Here is an 18,124-nt window from a genome sequence, read left to right as displayed (position 1 = left end):
TATACACTCGCACACACACACACACACACACACACACACACACACATCCATCTCCACATATACAGACACAGGCAAACATATGTAAATGTAAAGAGGTTGGGCAGAGAAATCAGTCGAGGTGGAAGTACAGAGGCAAAGATGTTGTTGAATGATAGGCGAGGTACAAGGGGCGGTAACTTGAAATTAGCGGAGGTTGAGGCCTGGTGGGTAATGGGAAGAAAGAAAATATTGAAGGGTAAGTTCCCATCTCCGGAGTTCTGATAGGTTGGTGTCGGTGGGAAGTATCCAGATAACCCGGACGGTGTAACACTGTGCCAAGATGTGCTGGCCATGCACCAAGGCATGTTTAGTCACAGGGTGATCATCAACAAACTGTCCATTTGCATGAACAGACACAGACAGACAGTGTTTGTTGGTAATAAGGATCACCCTGTGGCTATACATGCCTTGGTGCACAGCCAGCTCATATTGGCACAGTGTTACACCGTCCGGGTTATCTGGATACTTCCCACTAACACCAACCTATCAGAACTCCAGAGATGGAAACTTGCCCTTCAATATATTCTCTCTTCCCGTTACCCGCCAGGCCTCAACCTCCGCTAATTTCAAGCTGCCGCCGCTTCATACCTCACCTATCATTCAACACCATCTTTGCCTCTGTACTTCCGCCTCGACTGACATCTCTGCCCAACCTCTTTGCATTTACATATGTCTGCCTGTGTCTGTATATGTGCAGATGTGTGTGTGTGTGTGTGTGTGTGTGTGTGTGTGTGTGTGTGCGTGTGGGGGCGAGTGTATACCTGTCTTTTTCCCCCCTAAGGTAAGTCTTTCCGCTCCCGGGATTGGAATGAATCCTTACCCTCTCCCTTAAAACCCACATCCTTTTGCCTTTCCCTCTCCTTCCCTCTTTCCTGATGAAGCAACCATGGGTTGCGAAAGCTTGAATATTTGTGTGTGTGAGTTTGTGTGTTCTTTTATTTTATTGTGTCTATCAACATACCAGCACTTTCTCGTTTGGTAAGTTAAAGCATCTTTGTTTTTTATATATATTTTTCCCACGTGGAATGTTTCCCTCCATTATATTCATATCATTAAATTGCATAAATAGTTGGACATACCAACCACTATTTTGCAATGCCTATTTTCCCTCATATGATTCATTATTTTGTAAAGGAATCTACTCTTTATGAAAGAAACACAAAAACCCACAACTGCTACACAGTATTAATGGTTTGTGTTGTGTGAGTCAACTGAGAAATAAATAACGTAACAAGTGTGTTTAAACATGCTTATAATGCATCTGGCTACAAGAACAATGTTTGTGTACATGTATGTATCTGTAGTGTATAGCTCTGATGCAGGATTTATCTGAAAGCTAGCAGTGTACTCAGAAGGGAATGGTCCAATCCGACATGTCTAAACGCAGCCTGAAATTTTTATACAAGTAGAATACAACAAAAGAAATGCACTGCAAGTATTTTTTAAAAAACTGATGAAGTTACTCATTTTTGTCATGTGAAAGCCACTCATGACAGTAGTGTGTACAGCCCTTCCTGCCTAGTGCATGATCGGCCATGACAAGAGATCATAGCACCGGTAGTGCTAATATTCAGAGTGACAGAAACAAATTTTAAACATCTAAAACATAGAAAAAAATGCCATGTGTCATTAATGTAGATGCAGAAAAAAATGCCATGTGTCATTAATGTAGATGCAGTTTGTATGAACAGCTACACTGCTGTGTATGTAATTCTTACAAAGGTGAGTAGCAAAAGAAAATAAATCAAGGCAGAATTTGATGTCACATTAAAGATGTCATCCACCAATTGTGGCTTTAATTTATTGGCGTGAAACATGTCTTACATATATGTCATTTTATAACAATTCCCATTGTACAGTTCTTATGACAGTTTTTAAATAATGTATATATTAGTAACAATGATACAGCTCCCTGCTTATACCCCATAGTCATCACACTAAAGTGAAATGTCATTTGAATGATGAAAACAGACATTTTCCTTACACCAAGCACACTTGATCAAATGAAAATTAATGCATTCAGGCATGTCACAGTAATCATTAGTTTTATTTAGATAGAATTACAGTAGAATAAAAAATAGTCCTGGGTATTGCCCTGTTTATTGTACTGTATACTGAGCATACTTAAAGCAATTCGTAAAATGTGCCACTGTGAACTTACAATGTGCAAATGACTGAAATTTAGGAATACTGTTCTCCTGACAAACCTCAGATGACACAGAGCTATCAGAATTTGTACTAGCCGACACTTTCCTTAAAAATACTTTCCACTATCGAAAATATTCTTTACTGAGAGTCACACTGGTTGTTTTGGGGGAATGTGAATTATACCAACAGTCGTTTCACCATCCTCTGAAAGACCAAGGTATTAGTAAGTCCAGACCAAGAGTCCAAGAAATCAATGAATTAATTTCTGCAACTTGTTAGAAACTGTTTCAAATGAAATGTTAAAATTTTTTCTGTCGTATTTTTCTGGATTTTGATATGCTGATAATAAGATTATTACCACTAAACAGTTTTTTATTTTATTTTTAGACTTAATATGCCTTGAGGTCCCTGAAGATGCATATAAAGCTGCAGGAACAGTAATCATTGTCATTGTATATAAATGTGTCATAGCATTAATTGATTGCACAACAGACTTGGTCTTTTTTTTTTTTTTTGCATCGCAATGATAAAGTGTGGTTTGATCACAGTTCTTTCATGAAATCTGACTGACAGGCTTTAGACACAGCAGATCTGGGGATAATAGCAAGCTTTGTGTTCATGTTGGCTATGAATTGAAGACGTCTCCTCTACACCTTTACTTGAAGTAAACATTGTTGTTTTGCGACTTCCTATAGTGTATGATTTCTTGAATCTGCCATACTGTACAGTAAATCTATTAGACAGTATCTCTTTAACAGTTTTGCGAGTTTTATTCTGGCACATATTTATTACTTTGTGTAAGTTTTTCTTCCATTTATACAGTTCACAGTCAGATTTTATGAGGCAAAGCCGGGTTTGAACACTGCTTGACATTAAGTGTTAAACATAGTTAATGTTAACACAGTTTTATCTCCATTGTTAAAACTTATACTACCACAAAAACAACTGATAATTATTACGGATATTAAATGAGTTGTGAATTTGATTGAACAATAACTGGACAAATGTTTCAGAGGAGATATCAATGGAAACTGAAAATCACTTTACATATTACGATTGCACTGAGTCTTGTTATCTGTTTACTGGCATGTCATTAACCAAGCATATGTGCCTACCATGTTGAGCATGCACAGTCTGCTACAGTTCCGGTAGGGGTACACATATCTCTCAGCTGGCAAGCTACAAATTTGGCAATTTTCAACACTTTTAGAAAAAATATTTTTTGTGCATCTTAGCAGCTAAAATTTTGACTTGGTCTTTCCTTTAGTGTATTCTTCTTATGTAAAAAGTTTCAGGGCATGTTTCGACATATCGTACTGGATGATTTCCTTATTGGTCTTGTTTATATGCCTGTTGATGAGTCAGCACATAAACTGTTCAGAGACTTGTTACCTTTACTCCTTAAATTATTTATACGAAAATCAGTCTTTCTGATACAGATGATCTGCATTCTTTATAAAGATGCTTCTTTTGTATATTTCCCTATAATGATAATGTAATCAATGAAATATCCAAAGACAACCTTCTTCCATAGCAACTAATGCAGTATCTTACCCCCAATTTTAAAAAAAGGTTGTTATTAAATTCACATAATGTAAAGCTTATAAAAACATGTGCATATTATTAGCAGAAGAAAAATGCTCCTGTCAGAGTACAAAAACGTGAATATGTTCCTCTTCAAAATATTCTGCCTCAATATATATTCTGCTTTCATCACCAAAAAAAATAGCATTCAAACATATTCGTGTGCTTTTAACGCAGAACATTCTAAATCCATTTACCCTGTCTCTCTTCATAGTTAAGACTTCATACTGAGCATCTCCCTGTCAGTGCCACTGTCTATGTATGTCTCACTGTCTCACTGTCTCCTTTTTCTCGCATTGAGTTACTGTATATCTCACTGCCACTTCAACTTGCATTGTCCCATTATCTTATATCTTGCCCCCTCCCAACACACACACACACACACACACACACACACACACACACACACACACACACTCGACCATAGCTCGGCAGCTCAAAAATTCTAGCTTATTTTTCCATCTATACACATGTGTTTAAAATTTCAGTCCAAGATGTGTCTCCCATATACCTACACGTTAAAGTTCGCCAGTCTGGGAGGGTATAAACCCCTAGCATACGAATGATCTCCGCTCATCTGTATTTTTTATTTCCACTGTCTCCTCTCTCTTTTGCTCCCACTGCTTCTATCTTCACCCATCTCTCTTTCTCTTTTACTACCACGGTTTCTCATTGACAGTCAATATCTCCTCTCTCTTTGGCTCCCACTAGTGTTGTCTTCATCCATCCCTCTTTCTCTTTCTCCGCTATTTTCCCTCTCCCATCATGATTGTCTTTTCTCTTTCTCACCTACTGGTGTTGTCTGCTCTCTCTTCCGCCATCATTGCCTCTTCTACCCCCTTCCAGTAAAAAACAGTGTGAATATGTCTGCATGATAAAATTTTTGGTGAGGAAGGTAGAACAAGGATTGAGGCAGCTGGTTCCTAAATTTTCTGTTATAGTCTTTTAAAGAGGCACATATTTGCCTTTTTTGTACTGCAACAGGAGCATTGTTCAGCTGTTCCCGTCTTTTCCCTGCTGCAGCATGGTGTGCTGCATATATAAAACAAACTCTGTACTCAGTAAAGTTTTGCCTGTTGATTTACATACTTTGGCACATTTATATACTTCGACACTTTCAAACAACAAATAAATATACATAATATAAGTTTAGCACAAAATCGTTGGCTTTACAAGTGTTCTGGATACTTTGCTCATCAATCACAATTCACCGAAAATGCCCAGCTTATGAACTGTATGTTACAAGCGCAAAAACATTTAGAAATATTTTACTGAATTTGCAGTCTTTCCAGTTTTACATAATCTTTAGCAGTCATTTAAGTTCTTTTCAGGCATTTTAAGAACCATTTTAGCAATTTTTTGTCACTGCAGTATCACTTAGGCCATAGTTGTATAGAAGTGAAGTGTACATTATGCACAAACAGAATATAACAAATTTTATTAGCGAAAAAGAGCTGACTAAACACATAGTTTGCTGACCTCAGGATCCTTGCAATGACCCTAGACCTCCTTGCCATGTGTTTACTAGGTCTATTAAGATCCCATTTACACCTCAGACTGTGTACTGTGTGCATATTTTAAGTGCAAAAGTATCGTAATTTTGAACTTCTGGATCTCAGTAGTGGATAATGATTCTGAAAAACTTTTGGGGTTCATGAGAATATCATCTTACGAACATATGGTAAAAATTTTGAGACTTTACCATGAAAAAAGAAAATAAATGGCCATCGCCACAATTGGTACTTTTTGAAACTAACGTCAAGGTTTTTTGGGGTTTGACAGGAGCGCCCCAGAAAAAATGGTGCTTTTATAAGATGCACAATTTTCCTGAGCTGGAAGAAGCGTGTAATGTTTAAATTTTGACCCTGTACAGTACGACAGCTACAGCATGCCCGTTCTTCTAACAGGTGTACAAATGGTATCTGGGCCAAATGCTGTCCAAAACACTGTCGTGAGTGGACCGATTTTAAAAGTAGTATTACACAAGTTTTACCCATTTCCTTTGCAGCCCAGTCTCTTGTCTATGTCACGTTGCAGCAGTCCTTCCAGGAGAGACCGTAGTTCCTTCGAAAAGGATTCTGGAAGCTCTACATTCTGTAAAAAAGTTTATAATTAATCTCATTTCTTCCAATATTTTGATTGTACAGCAGTGCAACAGTATAATGTTTCTTATAACATGTTACTTCATGAAAAAACAGCTCAAATTACAGCAAAATAGGGCAATCTAAAATAAAACAACTGAAATAATGGATTGCAACAGTAATTACAGAATACTTCAAACAGACAAATAGATTTTAAAGTTTGTCATGTATTTGTAAAACTAACTAAAAAATAAAAGCTCCAAGGACTTACCATGGTTAACGTCATTCTGTCAATTTCATGTTTGTCTTTTGTTTTGTGTTGCCTGAATGGACTGTGTCCTTTGAGTAGTTTGTACAGCATGCAGCCAAAAGAAAACCAGTCTGCACTGGAATCATAGGCAGTTCCTTTTGAGAGAACTTCTGGAGCCATGTAACCATGAGTCCCACTGAAAATCCCAAAGCATAATGTAGTTCACTTCAAAAGACATACACAAACAATTATCAAAGAGGAAAAATATGTAGGATAGAGAATACTGGAAGGGAGGGGTGGGGGGGGGGGGGGGGAGGTGTAGAAGAGCATCTCAATTTGATGTAAGTGAACAGATGATGGGCACCCTAAACACTAAATAAAATTAATTATTCATGGAATTGGCAGACCACTTTGCAAGTTAGTATATCACACATGTTGTTAATGCTGTTTCCAAACAATGAAATAGTTTTAAGTGGATCAGATGACATTACTTTTTTAGGCTTTAGTTATTTGTTTGTTATATCCCAATGGCTGTTTTTCACTAAAGATTTTGCCTTTTATGAATCCATTTAGTTCTATAAAGTTGTTCCCGATGTCATAAACATATATCCTATCATCCTGTTTCTTCTTCTAGAAGTGTTTTCAACATATTTCTTTCTGGTTCAATACTGCACAGAACCTCATTTCTTATCATTACACTCAATTTTCAGCATCCTACTGCAACACCACATCTCAGATTCTTCGGCTCTCTTATTTCCTGGTTTTCCCACAGACCAACTAGATTCACTTACACATGGTGCTGTGCTCCAGAAGTAAAGTCTCAGAAACCTCCATCTCAAATTAATGCCTATGTTTGTTACCAGTGAACTGCTTTTGGTGAGGAATGCTCTTTTTGCCTGCACCAGTCTGCTTCTTGCTCTCCTTGCTTTTCACACATTAGTTTGTTTCCAAGGCAACAGAATTCCTTAGCTTCATGTAGTATGTGGTCCCCAGTTTTGATACCGTAATTAGTTTTTCACTAGTTTCATTTCTGCTGGTCATCAAAATACATTGTCAGAAAAAAATCTGTACACCCTTTTACTGGTTCCCAACACACTCAATATTTACTGTTGCAACAGTGCATATGGAGTACATGAGTGATTACATTTACAGATCAATAGCGCAAATAGTTCTGAGGTATCATGTATTGACCCATGCTGAAACACCCATATTACTCATGGTGCAGTCTCCGCAAGTGGCAATGCAGGTGCTGCCTCTGGCATCCAGTCAATCACACGGGTGGTGAATACTGTCCTGGGATACATTATACCATACCTACTCAACCTATTCACATAGTTTTGTAGGAGTTTTTGGTTGACAAGTCTCACGAGTCACTTTTGTCCCATCATATCCCACATGTGCTTGATTGGAGAAAAGTGCTGAGATCCTGGTGGACAGTGAAATTTCTGCATGTCTTGCAGAGACCATCAGGTTTCTCAGGCAGTGTGTGAGTGAGCTCTATCCTGTTGGAACAACACATTACCTTCCTGTCACAAAAACAGCAAAATAATGGGTCTAATAATATTCTGCACATAGCAAGTGCTGGTTAGCAACCACTCAGGAAACAACAAAGGTGAAAGATAGATGTAGCTTATCGCACCCCAGACCATTAGGTCTAGGGCGGGACCAGGGTGCCTTGGACAAATCCACTCAACATGACAGCACTCACCAGGTCTACATTGTACATGCAAAGGACCATCACTTGTGTGCAGACAGAATCTCCTTTCATCGCTGAAGACCACAGCGTGTCATTTCACCTTCCAAGTGATCATCCGATGGCACCAGTCGAGCCATGCATGTTAACACTATTGTGTGAGTGAAAGGTGGGCTAGAAGTGTGCATACTTATAGTCCCACTGCTAACAACTGGTATGCAACCCCTCATGTTGAGACGTCTGGCTCATAAGCCCTCTTATCTGTGATGTGGTAGCTGTATGATCTGCTGCTGCTGCCCTTACAATATGAAATCCTAATGGGCATTTGTGTCTCATGGACATCCAGAAACTCATCTAAGTGTGTGAGAATGTTGACATGATGACTGACAGCAGTATCATTTCACAACTGATGCAACATGTCCGACTTGTCTGGCAATTCTCTGACGGAACCATATGCCTGCTTGCTTCACAGATTTGCACCACATTGAGCCTTCTGGTCATGAGCATTCCCTATTAAAAGGCAGATGCAGATGGCACTTTAGTAGCTATGCCACTAAGCTATCTGGTGGCAGATGATACTGAAACCTTTATTAGTACATCTACTATCCTCCAGGTGACATATGCCATCATCAGATCAAAATTGATATCATCTTTCCAGGTCTCCCCCCCCCCCCAATTCCATCCAACAAATCTCTTAATTATTTCTCTCTTTCATAGAGAATAGCCGTATCAGTGAACATTGTCATTGACATCCTTCCCTCCTGAAATTCAATTAGATTTCTGAACCTTTGTTTTATTCCCCATGTTGCTTCTTCTGCTTCTTCAATACACAATTTCAACAGTACAAGAGAAAGATGGTATTGTACCCTTAAACTTTTTTAATCTGCAAATACATTCTCAATTATGTCCACAATCAGTAGCTATGACACAACAAATCTGATTTATTTTCTGCTTGAATACTCCACATGGCTTTCGCCATTATAGATGCAGTTCAGTATAAAATTAAAACATTCATACATTATTAATGTTATGGTATCATGAATAATTTCTGAACCCTGGGTTCCACAGCTTTTATTGACATTAAGAAAAGCATTCTTACATTACATAATATGTGTAATTGACTATGTCTGCCTTGCTACAACTAGTTTAAAGCAGCTCTCATTAGCTGAATTTTAAACATACACCATCCATCCAAATAGTTCCAAGTGGCTTTATGTGACAGAGCAAAACTCCAGGGGCGACTTGAACCACCAAGTATAAACAAACAGGCATACATTTGACCAGTTGTTTGTGAACAGACAGTGTGAAATAGTGGATGTGCGGCTATAATGTGTCAATACTGTTTTGTCACAAATTGCAAGGAGCAACATTTTTAAATCAAGTGTTCACGAAAATTCTCCAAAATGTTTTGAAGAAGAGGAAAGTGTGTGAAAGTTTTTCCTGCATGCCTTGATTCCCAAAGAACAACAATGATCTGTGGATACCTGTCACAAATTAACTGAAATGCAAAATGCAGAAAATTCATTTTTGGAAAAAATAATCACACTGACAAGACTTTGTGTTGTAATGCAGCATAAGAACAGTAGTTATAAAAAGATCAGAACCAACATGGACCAGAGACAAGTGTTGCACACTGTCAATGACAACTGGTTTCAAAGCCAACAAGAAATGTTGCTTTCAGTGAATTCACACCCATCTCAACCAGTTTCAGAGTGAACATTGTTATGATAACAGCACATAGTGGACAGTTGCAGTCAGATATCTCACAAAATGCCATTACTCATAGTGCTACTCAATGCTGTATATATTCAATAGGCCAAACAACACAGAAACTGGGCAGTAGCTGACTGGAGGCATGTAGTTTGGTCCAACAAGCTAGGATTCTGACTCTTTTGAAGCAATGCAAAGTGTTGAGTTCACGTCGTAGATGGTTCTGTAACTTCTTTTTTGAGGGAGGAGGAGGTCAGTGTTTTGTATACCATGACTTGGTTCAATTCGTTCAGGTTACTGTGAACATGAACCAGGATTATTTTCTTCTTGTGTAAATCCACAGCCTCAACATAATTTCTGGATAATATCTAAAATGGTTTTATTAATGAGAAATGAACCAGAATGTTTGTTTCAGAATTACTGATGACCAAGTGTTGCCTTCCCGAAATGAACCAGGATTTTTGTTTCAGAATTACTGATAATCAAGTGTTGCCTTTTCTTCTATATCGTCATGATGAGTAGGTTGTGTACTCCTATCTTCCAAGATGACAACAGCTGTGTTTACAGGACTGCATGCTGCTGAGAACTCAGACTCCCTACTGCACCTTGACTGGCTCACTAAATCACATGATATTAATCCCAGTGAAAATATCTAGGACTATTTGGATCAGCAGGTGCAACATAGTACTTGACATCCCCACAGTCTGACAGCTCTACAAGATCTAATCAATCCTGGGTGGTATCATCTGGATACAGCATACTTGAAGAAACCTGAGGACTGTCTTCCTTAATAAATTAAGACCATTATCAATGGTACACATGAAATCTCTTGGGATGGACTAATTTTTTGTCTGGTGTGCTTATAATGCAAACCTATTAGCATCACCATCAAATTGTATCACAGAAGAAAATGCGAGGAGGCCCAAGTATGCAAAACAAATGGCTGGAAGAAAAGGAAAACATATATGGATGTGTAAGAGTGATGATGTTAAAGGGAATTAGATGCTCGTGGGACATATAATGCAACAATCGTGGGACTGACAGTTGAAGAGGAAAGACCAAACTTTATGTTCATTAAATATTTTTCTTGGTGCATATATATTTAAAACAAGTAAAAAACAAGAAATGAAAGACAAAACTTTCTTCAAAGCTTGTTAGGAAGATAAGTATCAGAGTCATGTTTTATTACCTTACATAGTAAAGAGAGAAAATAAACATTCCACAACACTGGCAAATTTTTTTATTACTAATAACACTGTATTGATGCAAAACTGAAACAGAATAGCACAAGCAATACCTACACACTTGCATGAGGTTTCTTCTTCGAGAAGTCGCATGCTAGACCAAGATCCGATATTCGTACATGCCCATGTTCATCCAAAAGGATGTTCGCTGGCTTTAGGTCACGATATACTATAAAACGTCTATGCATATGTTCTAAACCTGTAATAGACATGCAACAAATTTAAAAATAAGAATATTAAACAAAGACATAAGTTGATGTGCTGTCAAAAACCAGAAGAAATCACATTATTAAAACATTAGTGTATTTGATTTTTTTGCCTTTCTTTCCTCCACCTGACTGCAACTGCAAACATGACTAAACAAATTATGTTGTTAATAAATTCCTTTATCCAGGCCTACTCATTATCACACGAGTAGACATACTACCTGCTCCACATTAATGTGTGTCCATTTTTCAAAGAACAAATTTTTTATGTAACAACATTCAGCAAATTTAGGGATACACAACCAGACAAAACAGGTTATTTGTTTACTAGAAGATTGTGTTGCTGCACTAGTACTTTCATGTAGCCAATGTATTCAATTTATGTAAAAAATGTTTTACACTGCTCTCACTAAATGCAATCTACCATGTTCCTCAAAATGATGAAAGTAAAACACCAGAGGATGAAATAAATCACAAAATGAAACTCTGACAGTATTGAAAAACTATATTTATTAATAAAGAAACATAATAATGCTACCACTTTATAACAGGTATCTGCTACCTACAATGCAATAAACTCACAGTGCGTAGTTTGTACGGGATTTGTAGATATTGTTTTGCTGTCAGGTATGTAACATTAAATTAAATTCAAATATTTTCTGTAATTGTATTTAGTAGTTTATGACATTGTGTGTTAACACAAGAAAAACATAGCAAACTGAAGGTTTAACTTTACTGGGAGTGTTTGGAAACTAGAGCTACCTGGAATTCACAGTTGCAATGAGAATATTGATTAATGACACAATAGTTTTGACATTTCATGACAAATGATTCTCTGAATACACATACAACTATTCAGTATCCATTACACATTCTGAATTTGCTTGAACTGCTACATCTGGTTGGTTGGTGTGACAGAATATGAGTTCATCTTGCAAAGATCATAACCCTTTTTCTGGAGAGATAGGAGGAAGGCAGGCAGCTAATTCCCATGCAACTTGCTGGGTATGAGCTTGCAATCTTGCAAGGATCTATGACTGACTGGTCATATGAGGGTTTCCTAAGCTACTTCCTTCATCAGTAAACTAATCTTCCTATAGATCCTTCTGATGAATTTCAGTCATTTATATGCCTTTCCTATGATTTATTTTATTTGATTGTTCCACTTTGAGTTGGTCGACATGCATATTTTCAAATATTTAATGTATGTGGCTGTTTCCAGTGATAGTTCAGCAATTGTGTAATAAGCAACAACAGGTTTTTGTATATATTTATATGTGACACATTATGTTTGTTTATTCTGAGGGTCAGTCCTTGAACCAAGCATCAGTTCTCTATAGATTTTCTTGCATTGTGCTGTACTTTTTTTACATTACGACTTCCCTACAAGTAACAAAGTCATCTGCAAACAGCCTTGTGGAACTCCTGACATTATTCACTAGGCCATATGCATATATTGCGAACAATAATGGTTTTATAACACATCATTGGGGTACATGTGAGTGTTCTCTTTATTAAGAATGAGATGTTGTGTTCTATTTGTTAGGAATGCTTCAATCCAGTCACAAAGCTGGTCCAATATCCAGCATGCTCACTCATATTTCTTTATTAGATGACACTGTGAAATCACATCAAATGGTTTGAGCAATTAAGGGACACAGCATCAACCTGGGTGCCATTGTCTGCTGTGCAATAAGTAAGCCAATGAAACACTTAGCTGAAAATAGGCAGAAATATTCATTAGTATCTTAAGAAGCATAGACCCAAATACACTAGACACTACTGCACTGATACATTTTTTATCCATGTAATTTATAAGTCAGAGAAAGTGTTTCAGGAGAGGGATACGAGGGAGTGGGCGCAGACAGCAAAAATTGTGATGCGACTGTAGTATCAATCACAACTGGTTGAGCAGTATTGTTGTCCACAGAGAAAGGCATGTAGAGGCTGCAGTAAAGCAGATATTCAACTCAGTAGCTTTCACAAATAACTTGGCCTCTAACAGATCACATACCTGGTTCTTTCACAAATGTATGATGCAAGTGACAAAAAGCTTACATGCCATGATGGAGAAACATGTTTTATTGGTTGGTGGGTGACAGAATACTATGTCAGAAAAGGTATAAAGTATGTTGGAGATGATATTCCTTACATCTGGGACAATAAAAAAAGTTAGCCAAAACTCATGAAGATTAGGAAATTGAAAACTCTCAGATATTCAAAGACCACCTGAAAGTGGTAGTATGTAATAGGACAGGGGGATGGAGGAATTGTGACAAATAGCCTACATAGACCTCTTCATTAACCTAGAAGTTCTTAAACTTTGGTGTCAATACATTTACTCCCTACTGCTATTTGCAGTTAACAACAACAATGAATGTAGGATGAACTGCAATATTTACATCCACAATACCTACATGTATGTTCAGATGCTCCATAAGCCACTATCAGTGCATGGTGTGGGGTATCATGCACCGCTGTTAATAAACAATAATTACTTCCATATGGACTGCAGATCTTGTGAAAAGTTCAGAATGGAGTTCTATATTCTAGTACTTATATTCTAATACAAAAATCTATTACAGTCATCAGGCAGGAAATAGAAATCCTCAGATATTCAAAGGCAAAGTGAAAGAATATCTTGTTAGACACTCACACAATTCCATGCTATTTGGATTCGCAGATGTAAATTCAATTTAACTCCAAAGTTAGTTTCAGTACCCCACCAGCAGATGCCCCAGTGGAGGCACATGAGCTGGCACAGGTTAAACGGTGGAGAAGTTCAGACACCTACCATAGAGGGTGCACATGCCGTGTCATATGGGTAGACTACTGACAGAAGTGTTTACTTGTGAGTGGCAATCAGCAGAGCAGGCCAATGTCCATGGAACTAGCCCTGCACTTGCATTGAGAGCTGTTGTGTGCTCAGTCATTAGCCAACTGCACCAGCCACATGCTGAGAATATTATTGTATGCATATCTACAATCTCCATCCCCAACCCCACCCCTGATTTTCATAGTGTTCACTTTGGCTAACCATGAGCCTGGCATTTCTGCAATGCTGGCACGAACAGTTGCACCTACAAAAGAAGCAGTAGCAGAAAAAGGAGCAGATGCAGACACTGATAGCCCAGAATGGAGACTTGCTTAACACTCTTGCCTCAGCAGTGGGGGCCATCCGTCCACAGGGCAGTTTCCTTCTCCAACCCACCACCCATGATGCCACTTGCCAGTCTCAGTGAGGTTACAGAAAGGTGGAATAATTAATCTGCACCAGTTCTTGCTGCACTATCAGGTAAGATGTATTGTTGATCCAGTTGGTCAAGTTGCCTCGAGTTTATGTCAAGTCGTCCAAAACTTGAATCTTGGCAAGTTCCCATCACTAGCAGCATCATAATTCCCACCTGTGGTGAGTTTCAGGTTCATGGCATCATTCTCGTTTCACATGTTGGGCAACCCAGCAGTCCTGCCCCAGTTGTCATTTGTTGCACGTTTGCCGAGACTGCCCACATGTGGAGGACATGTGTGGTGTATGTCATCAGACAGAACATCTTCTCGCTGTTTGCGACAATCAGTGAGCCACAAGTCAGGCGTAAAACAGCCCAGTGTTTTCCCTGGACTCCAGTGTTGCCTCACTCTGCACTAGTCGCCCCAGCAAATTTGCTGACACTGTTTGAGGCTGGGTGGTTGGTCGAATTTCAAGTAGACATGGAAGTTTCAGATAGCATCATTAATTTGGATGCATACATGATCCTGCTGTGTCTGTAGTTGAAACGGCTGCTCCATCAGGCTGTGTTTTATAATAAACAGTGCATCCTCTTGCGAGGGCAATTCTCCATCTCCGTGTGTTACAAGAATGTGGAATGGCAGCTTATGATGTTAGTAATAAATTCATCATTATATCTTTGGGCTCAACACCTTTCTTGTTTTCAGCTTTCAGAACACTGACAGAGCGCATTCAATGTCTCACTGCACTCCTTTCCACAATTTGGACTCCTTAGTGTGGTTCTACAGTCAGTTTTTTGAGAATACTTTGGGCTGGGCAGAAAACTTTGAGGCATGTGTTTCTCTTAAGTCATCGGTGAGTCCGAAATTTTGTTGCCCTGCCTCATTCCCTTCGTCATGTGCAGCATGGTAAACACTGAGTTGCAGCATTGGCAGGGTCAGGGTGCCATTTCTCCTATTTCGTCGAGTCAGTTGGACACTGCTTTGTTGCTGATTCAGATGTTCGGTGGCACCATGTGCCTTTGTGGAAATTTTAAACAGTCATTGCACAATGTGTCATGGATCCATATCCCATTCTGTGGCAAGTGGAGTTGTTGGCAAAGTTGTCCGGGGTCAGTATTTTTCCTGTATCAACTTGTGTGTTGCTTGTCTGCAGTTGCCATTGAATGTAATTTCTCAGACTTTCCTGAACCCCTTTGGGTTTCAACACTTTAATTTGCTTGCCATTTGGAATCTCGTCTGCAATGAGAATTTAGAAACAATATTTGAAGAAGATGATTCAGGACATTCCCTGTTGCATCAGTTACCTTGATGATATCCGAGTCACGGGCCCAACTTGGTAGAAGCATTTATGGAACCTTCAGTTAGTTTTCCAACTCCTCCTGGAAAATGTAGTTCACTGCAAGCTGGAAAAATACAGTTTTTTCTCCCCAAAAGTGCATTTTTTTGGTCATGTGATCTCGTCCCCACGGACAACCACATTAAGGCCACTTTCAACATACCAGTGAAGGAGCTCCAGTCTTTTTTGGGTAAGATTTCGCAGCCATTGCCAGAAGGCCATTACATTTCTCTGGTCTGCAGGTTGTCAATAAGCCTTTCAGTCTTTCAAGTAATGTTTGTGCTTTGTTCCCTGTCTGGTCTTCTGTACACCAGATAAGCTTTTGACCCTGGCCTGTGATGCATCCCAGTATGACATTTGTGCTATCCTGTCCCATTGGAAGCTGGACAGCACCAAACAGTTCATCACGCATGTGTCGAGGATGCTTTGTGCTGTGCAACAAAACTACTCACATGTGGAAAGGGAGATGCTAGCAATTATTTTTTGGGTTAAAACGTTTCACATCTTCCTCCTCATCACTGGCCACAAACTGTTGAGTTTCCTTGTTTGGTCCTTGTTCCAAGCTGCCGGATAGAACTGCCCACTGGTTGATTTGGTGGGCCCTCTTTTCCTTTAACTATTCTTATGACATTCATTACCATTCCACTGCCCAGCATGCCAGTGCTGATGCACTTTCTCATGGCTATTGGTTGGGCCCAATCTGGGGTTCTACTGGTAAGAAGCTCTTGTGGTCACAATGGATGATGCCTTGCAGCAAACCCTATCAGATTTTCCATTGACAGCACAAGAGGCTGTGACTACCATGGCTGTTGTCCCAGTTTTCCAGAAAATCATTCCAGTAGTCCAGATCAGTTAGCCAGAGTGTGTGTCTTTGGATGCGAATCGTGCTTGACCAAACATTGTCCACAGGATTCTCAAGCTCGCCATAGAGGAGCAATTCTGTCAAGTGGTTGTCCCCTCACTGTTGTGCCCTTAGATTCGCCAGTTGCTTCATGCATCACACTGAGGTATAACTAGAATGAAGGTGTTGGTGTGAAATCACATCTACTGGCTACTGATCAATCATGACATTGAACATCTGATACAGACTTGCGGAGTTTGTGCTCAGAACCAGGCTGCCCCTCTGCATCAGTTCTCTCCTTTGCTAGTCCCAGAGCACTCTTGGGACACAGGGCAAATTGATTTCACAGGTCCATTTTTGGGCAACATGTACAGGTACGTGGGCAATGCATTGTCAAATTTCCCTTACATAGCCTAGCTGTCATCCACATTGTCAACTGTCCCCATTCATGTGTTGTCAGTCATTTTTGCCACAGAGAGATTCCCTAGGACTGTTGTGTCTGGTAACAGTAGGCAACTTGTGCCACAGGAGTTTGAAGACTTTTGCAACCACAGTGGTATCCAGCATCTGATTACCGCCCTATTTCACAAGCTTCTAACTTTGAAATGGAGCACTTTGTGCATACATTCAAGACTCAGATGGGGAAGTCTGTTCTGCCTCTTCCCACAAGAATGTATTGTTGAGTTATCTGGCTACAAACTGGGTGACATCGGTCAATGGGCCCAGTCTGGCGAATGTTTGCATGGGTTCCAGCCATGGGTTTCTTGGATTTGTTGCACCCTGAGTTACACGCCATGGACCACTGTAGTCCACTGCATTTTCCTCCTTGGATTACCACTTGGGCCCAGTACTTCGTCTGGCATGACTGCCGGGTGTTTGTTGTGTGCCACAAAGATCAGCACTAATTTGTGGTGGACGTCAATGGGGAGAAGCTGACTCATCATGCCAATCAGTTGCACCCATGCTTTGTTGGAGTGTCACCACTGTGGCCTTTCAGTCTGCTGAATGGCAGGGAAGATCATAATGTTGTTCATACAGTGGACTTCCCCTTGGAGCACTGTGCCTCACCACTGTCACCCCCTCTTTGCTCTCCACCGTCCTCCTACTGCCTGCAGCCTCGGGCCCCAGGGTGGCTTGTGCATTTGCCTGCCATGCTGGAGACCATGATTTGAACCCCCCTTTCCCTTTCCACCTCCTCTCCCCCTTTTCAAATGAAGGTGACCTTGCTTGCCCTGCCACTGAGGGATCTACCACTGTTGCAGTCTCCACGTCCTTCCACCTTTCCAGCACAGCCGGCAGCATCGGTGTGCCTTCTTTGTTGGTTGGACCACTGCCAGGTTCTATAGCACTCTTTCTGGTTCTGCTCTGGAGGCCGCAGCCCAAGCCTGGTCATTTTTGCCGTATGTAATCTTCCCAGGGAGCGGGGATCTAGCATCCCTACTAGCAGACGTCCCAATGGAGACGGGTGAGCTGGCATGGGCAGAATAGCTGAGTAGTTGAGAAACCTGCCATTGAGAGCACACATGTCATATCATACAAGCAGAAGTGTTTACTTGAGAGTGGCAGTAAGCAGACCACACTGACACTCCTGCAGAGTTAAATTGCTATGGATCTAGAATTGCACTTGTGCTGATTGTTGGTGTGTGCTCAATTGTTAGCTGCCTGCACCAGTTGTGTGCTCCGTATATTGTTGTGAGCGTATCTATATAGGTTCGGATGCTCCATTTCCTGTAGTTCAATTCGTACGGTGAGTTTGTTCCACTG

General features: G+C 39.9%; 1 protein-coding gene across 1 annotated transcript in view; it reads right to left on the bottom strand.

The window, feature by feature from the left end:
* Window positions 1-18,124, bottom strand: part of LOC124593870 (G protein-coupled receptor kinase 1) — a 1,124,106-nt gene that overhangs the window by 19,889 nt on the left and 1,086,093 nt on the right. Inside the window, exons 10-12 of the mRNA XM_047132253.1 lie at window positions 10,807-10,948; window positions 6,124-6,298; window positions 5,765-5,865 (exon numbers count right to left, since the gene is read on the bottom strand). Of these exons, the coding sequence (XP_046988209.1) occupies window positions 5,765-5,865; window positions 6,124-6,298; window positions 10,807-10,948 (418 nt within the window). The remainder of the gene's footprint in view (window positions 1-5,764; window positions 5,866-6,123; window positions 6,299-10,806; window positions 10,949-18,124) is intronic.

The sequence above is a fragment of the Schistocerca americana genome, chromosome 1, assembly GCF_021461395.2.
Source record: "Schistocerca americana isolate TAMUIC-IGC-003095 chromosome 1, iqSchAmer2.1, whole genome shotgun sequence".
NCBI classification, from domain to species: Eukaryota; Metazoa; Arthropoda; class Insecta; order Orthoptera; family Acrididae; genus Schistocerca; species Schistocerca americana.
The sequence above is the reverse complement of the archived record's forward strand: the minus strand, read 5'-3'. Positions and strand labels throughout refer to the sequence as shown.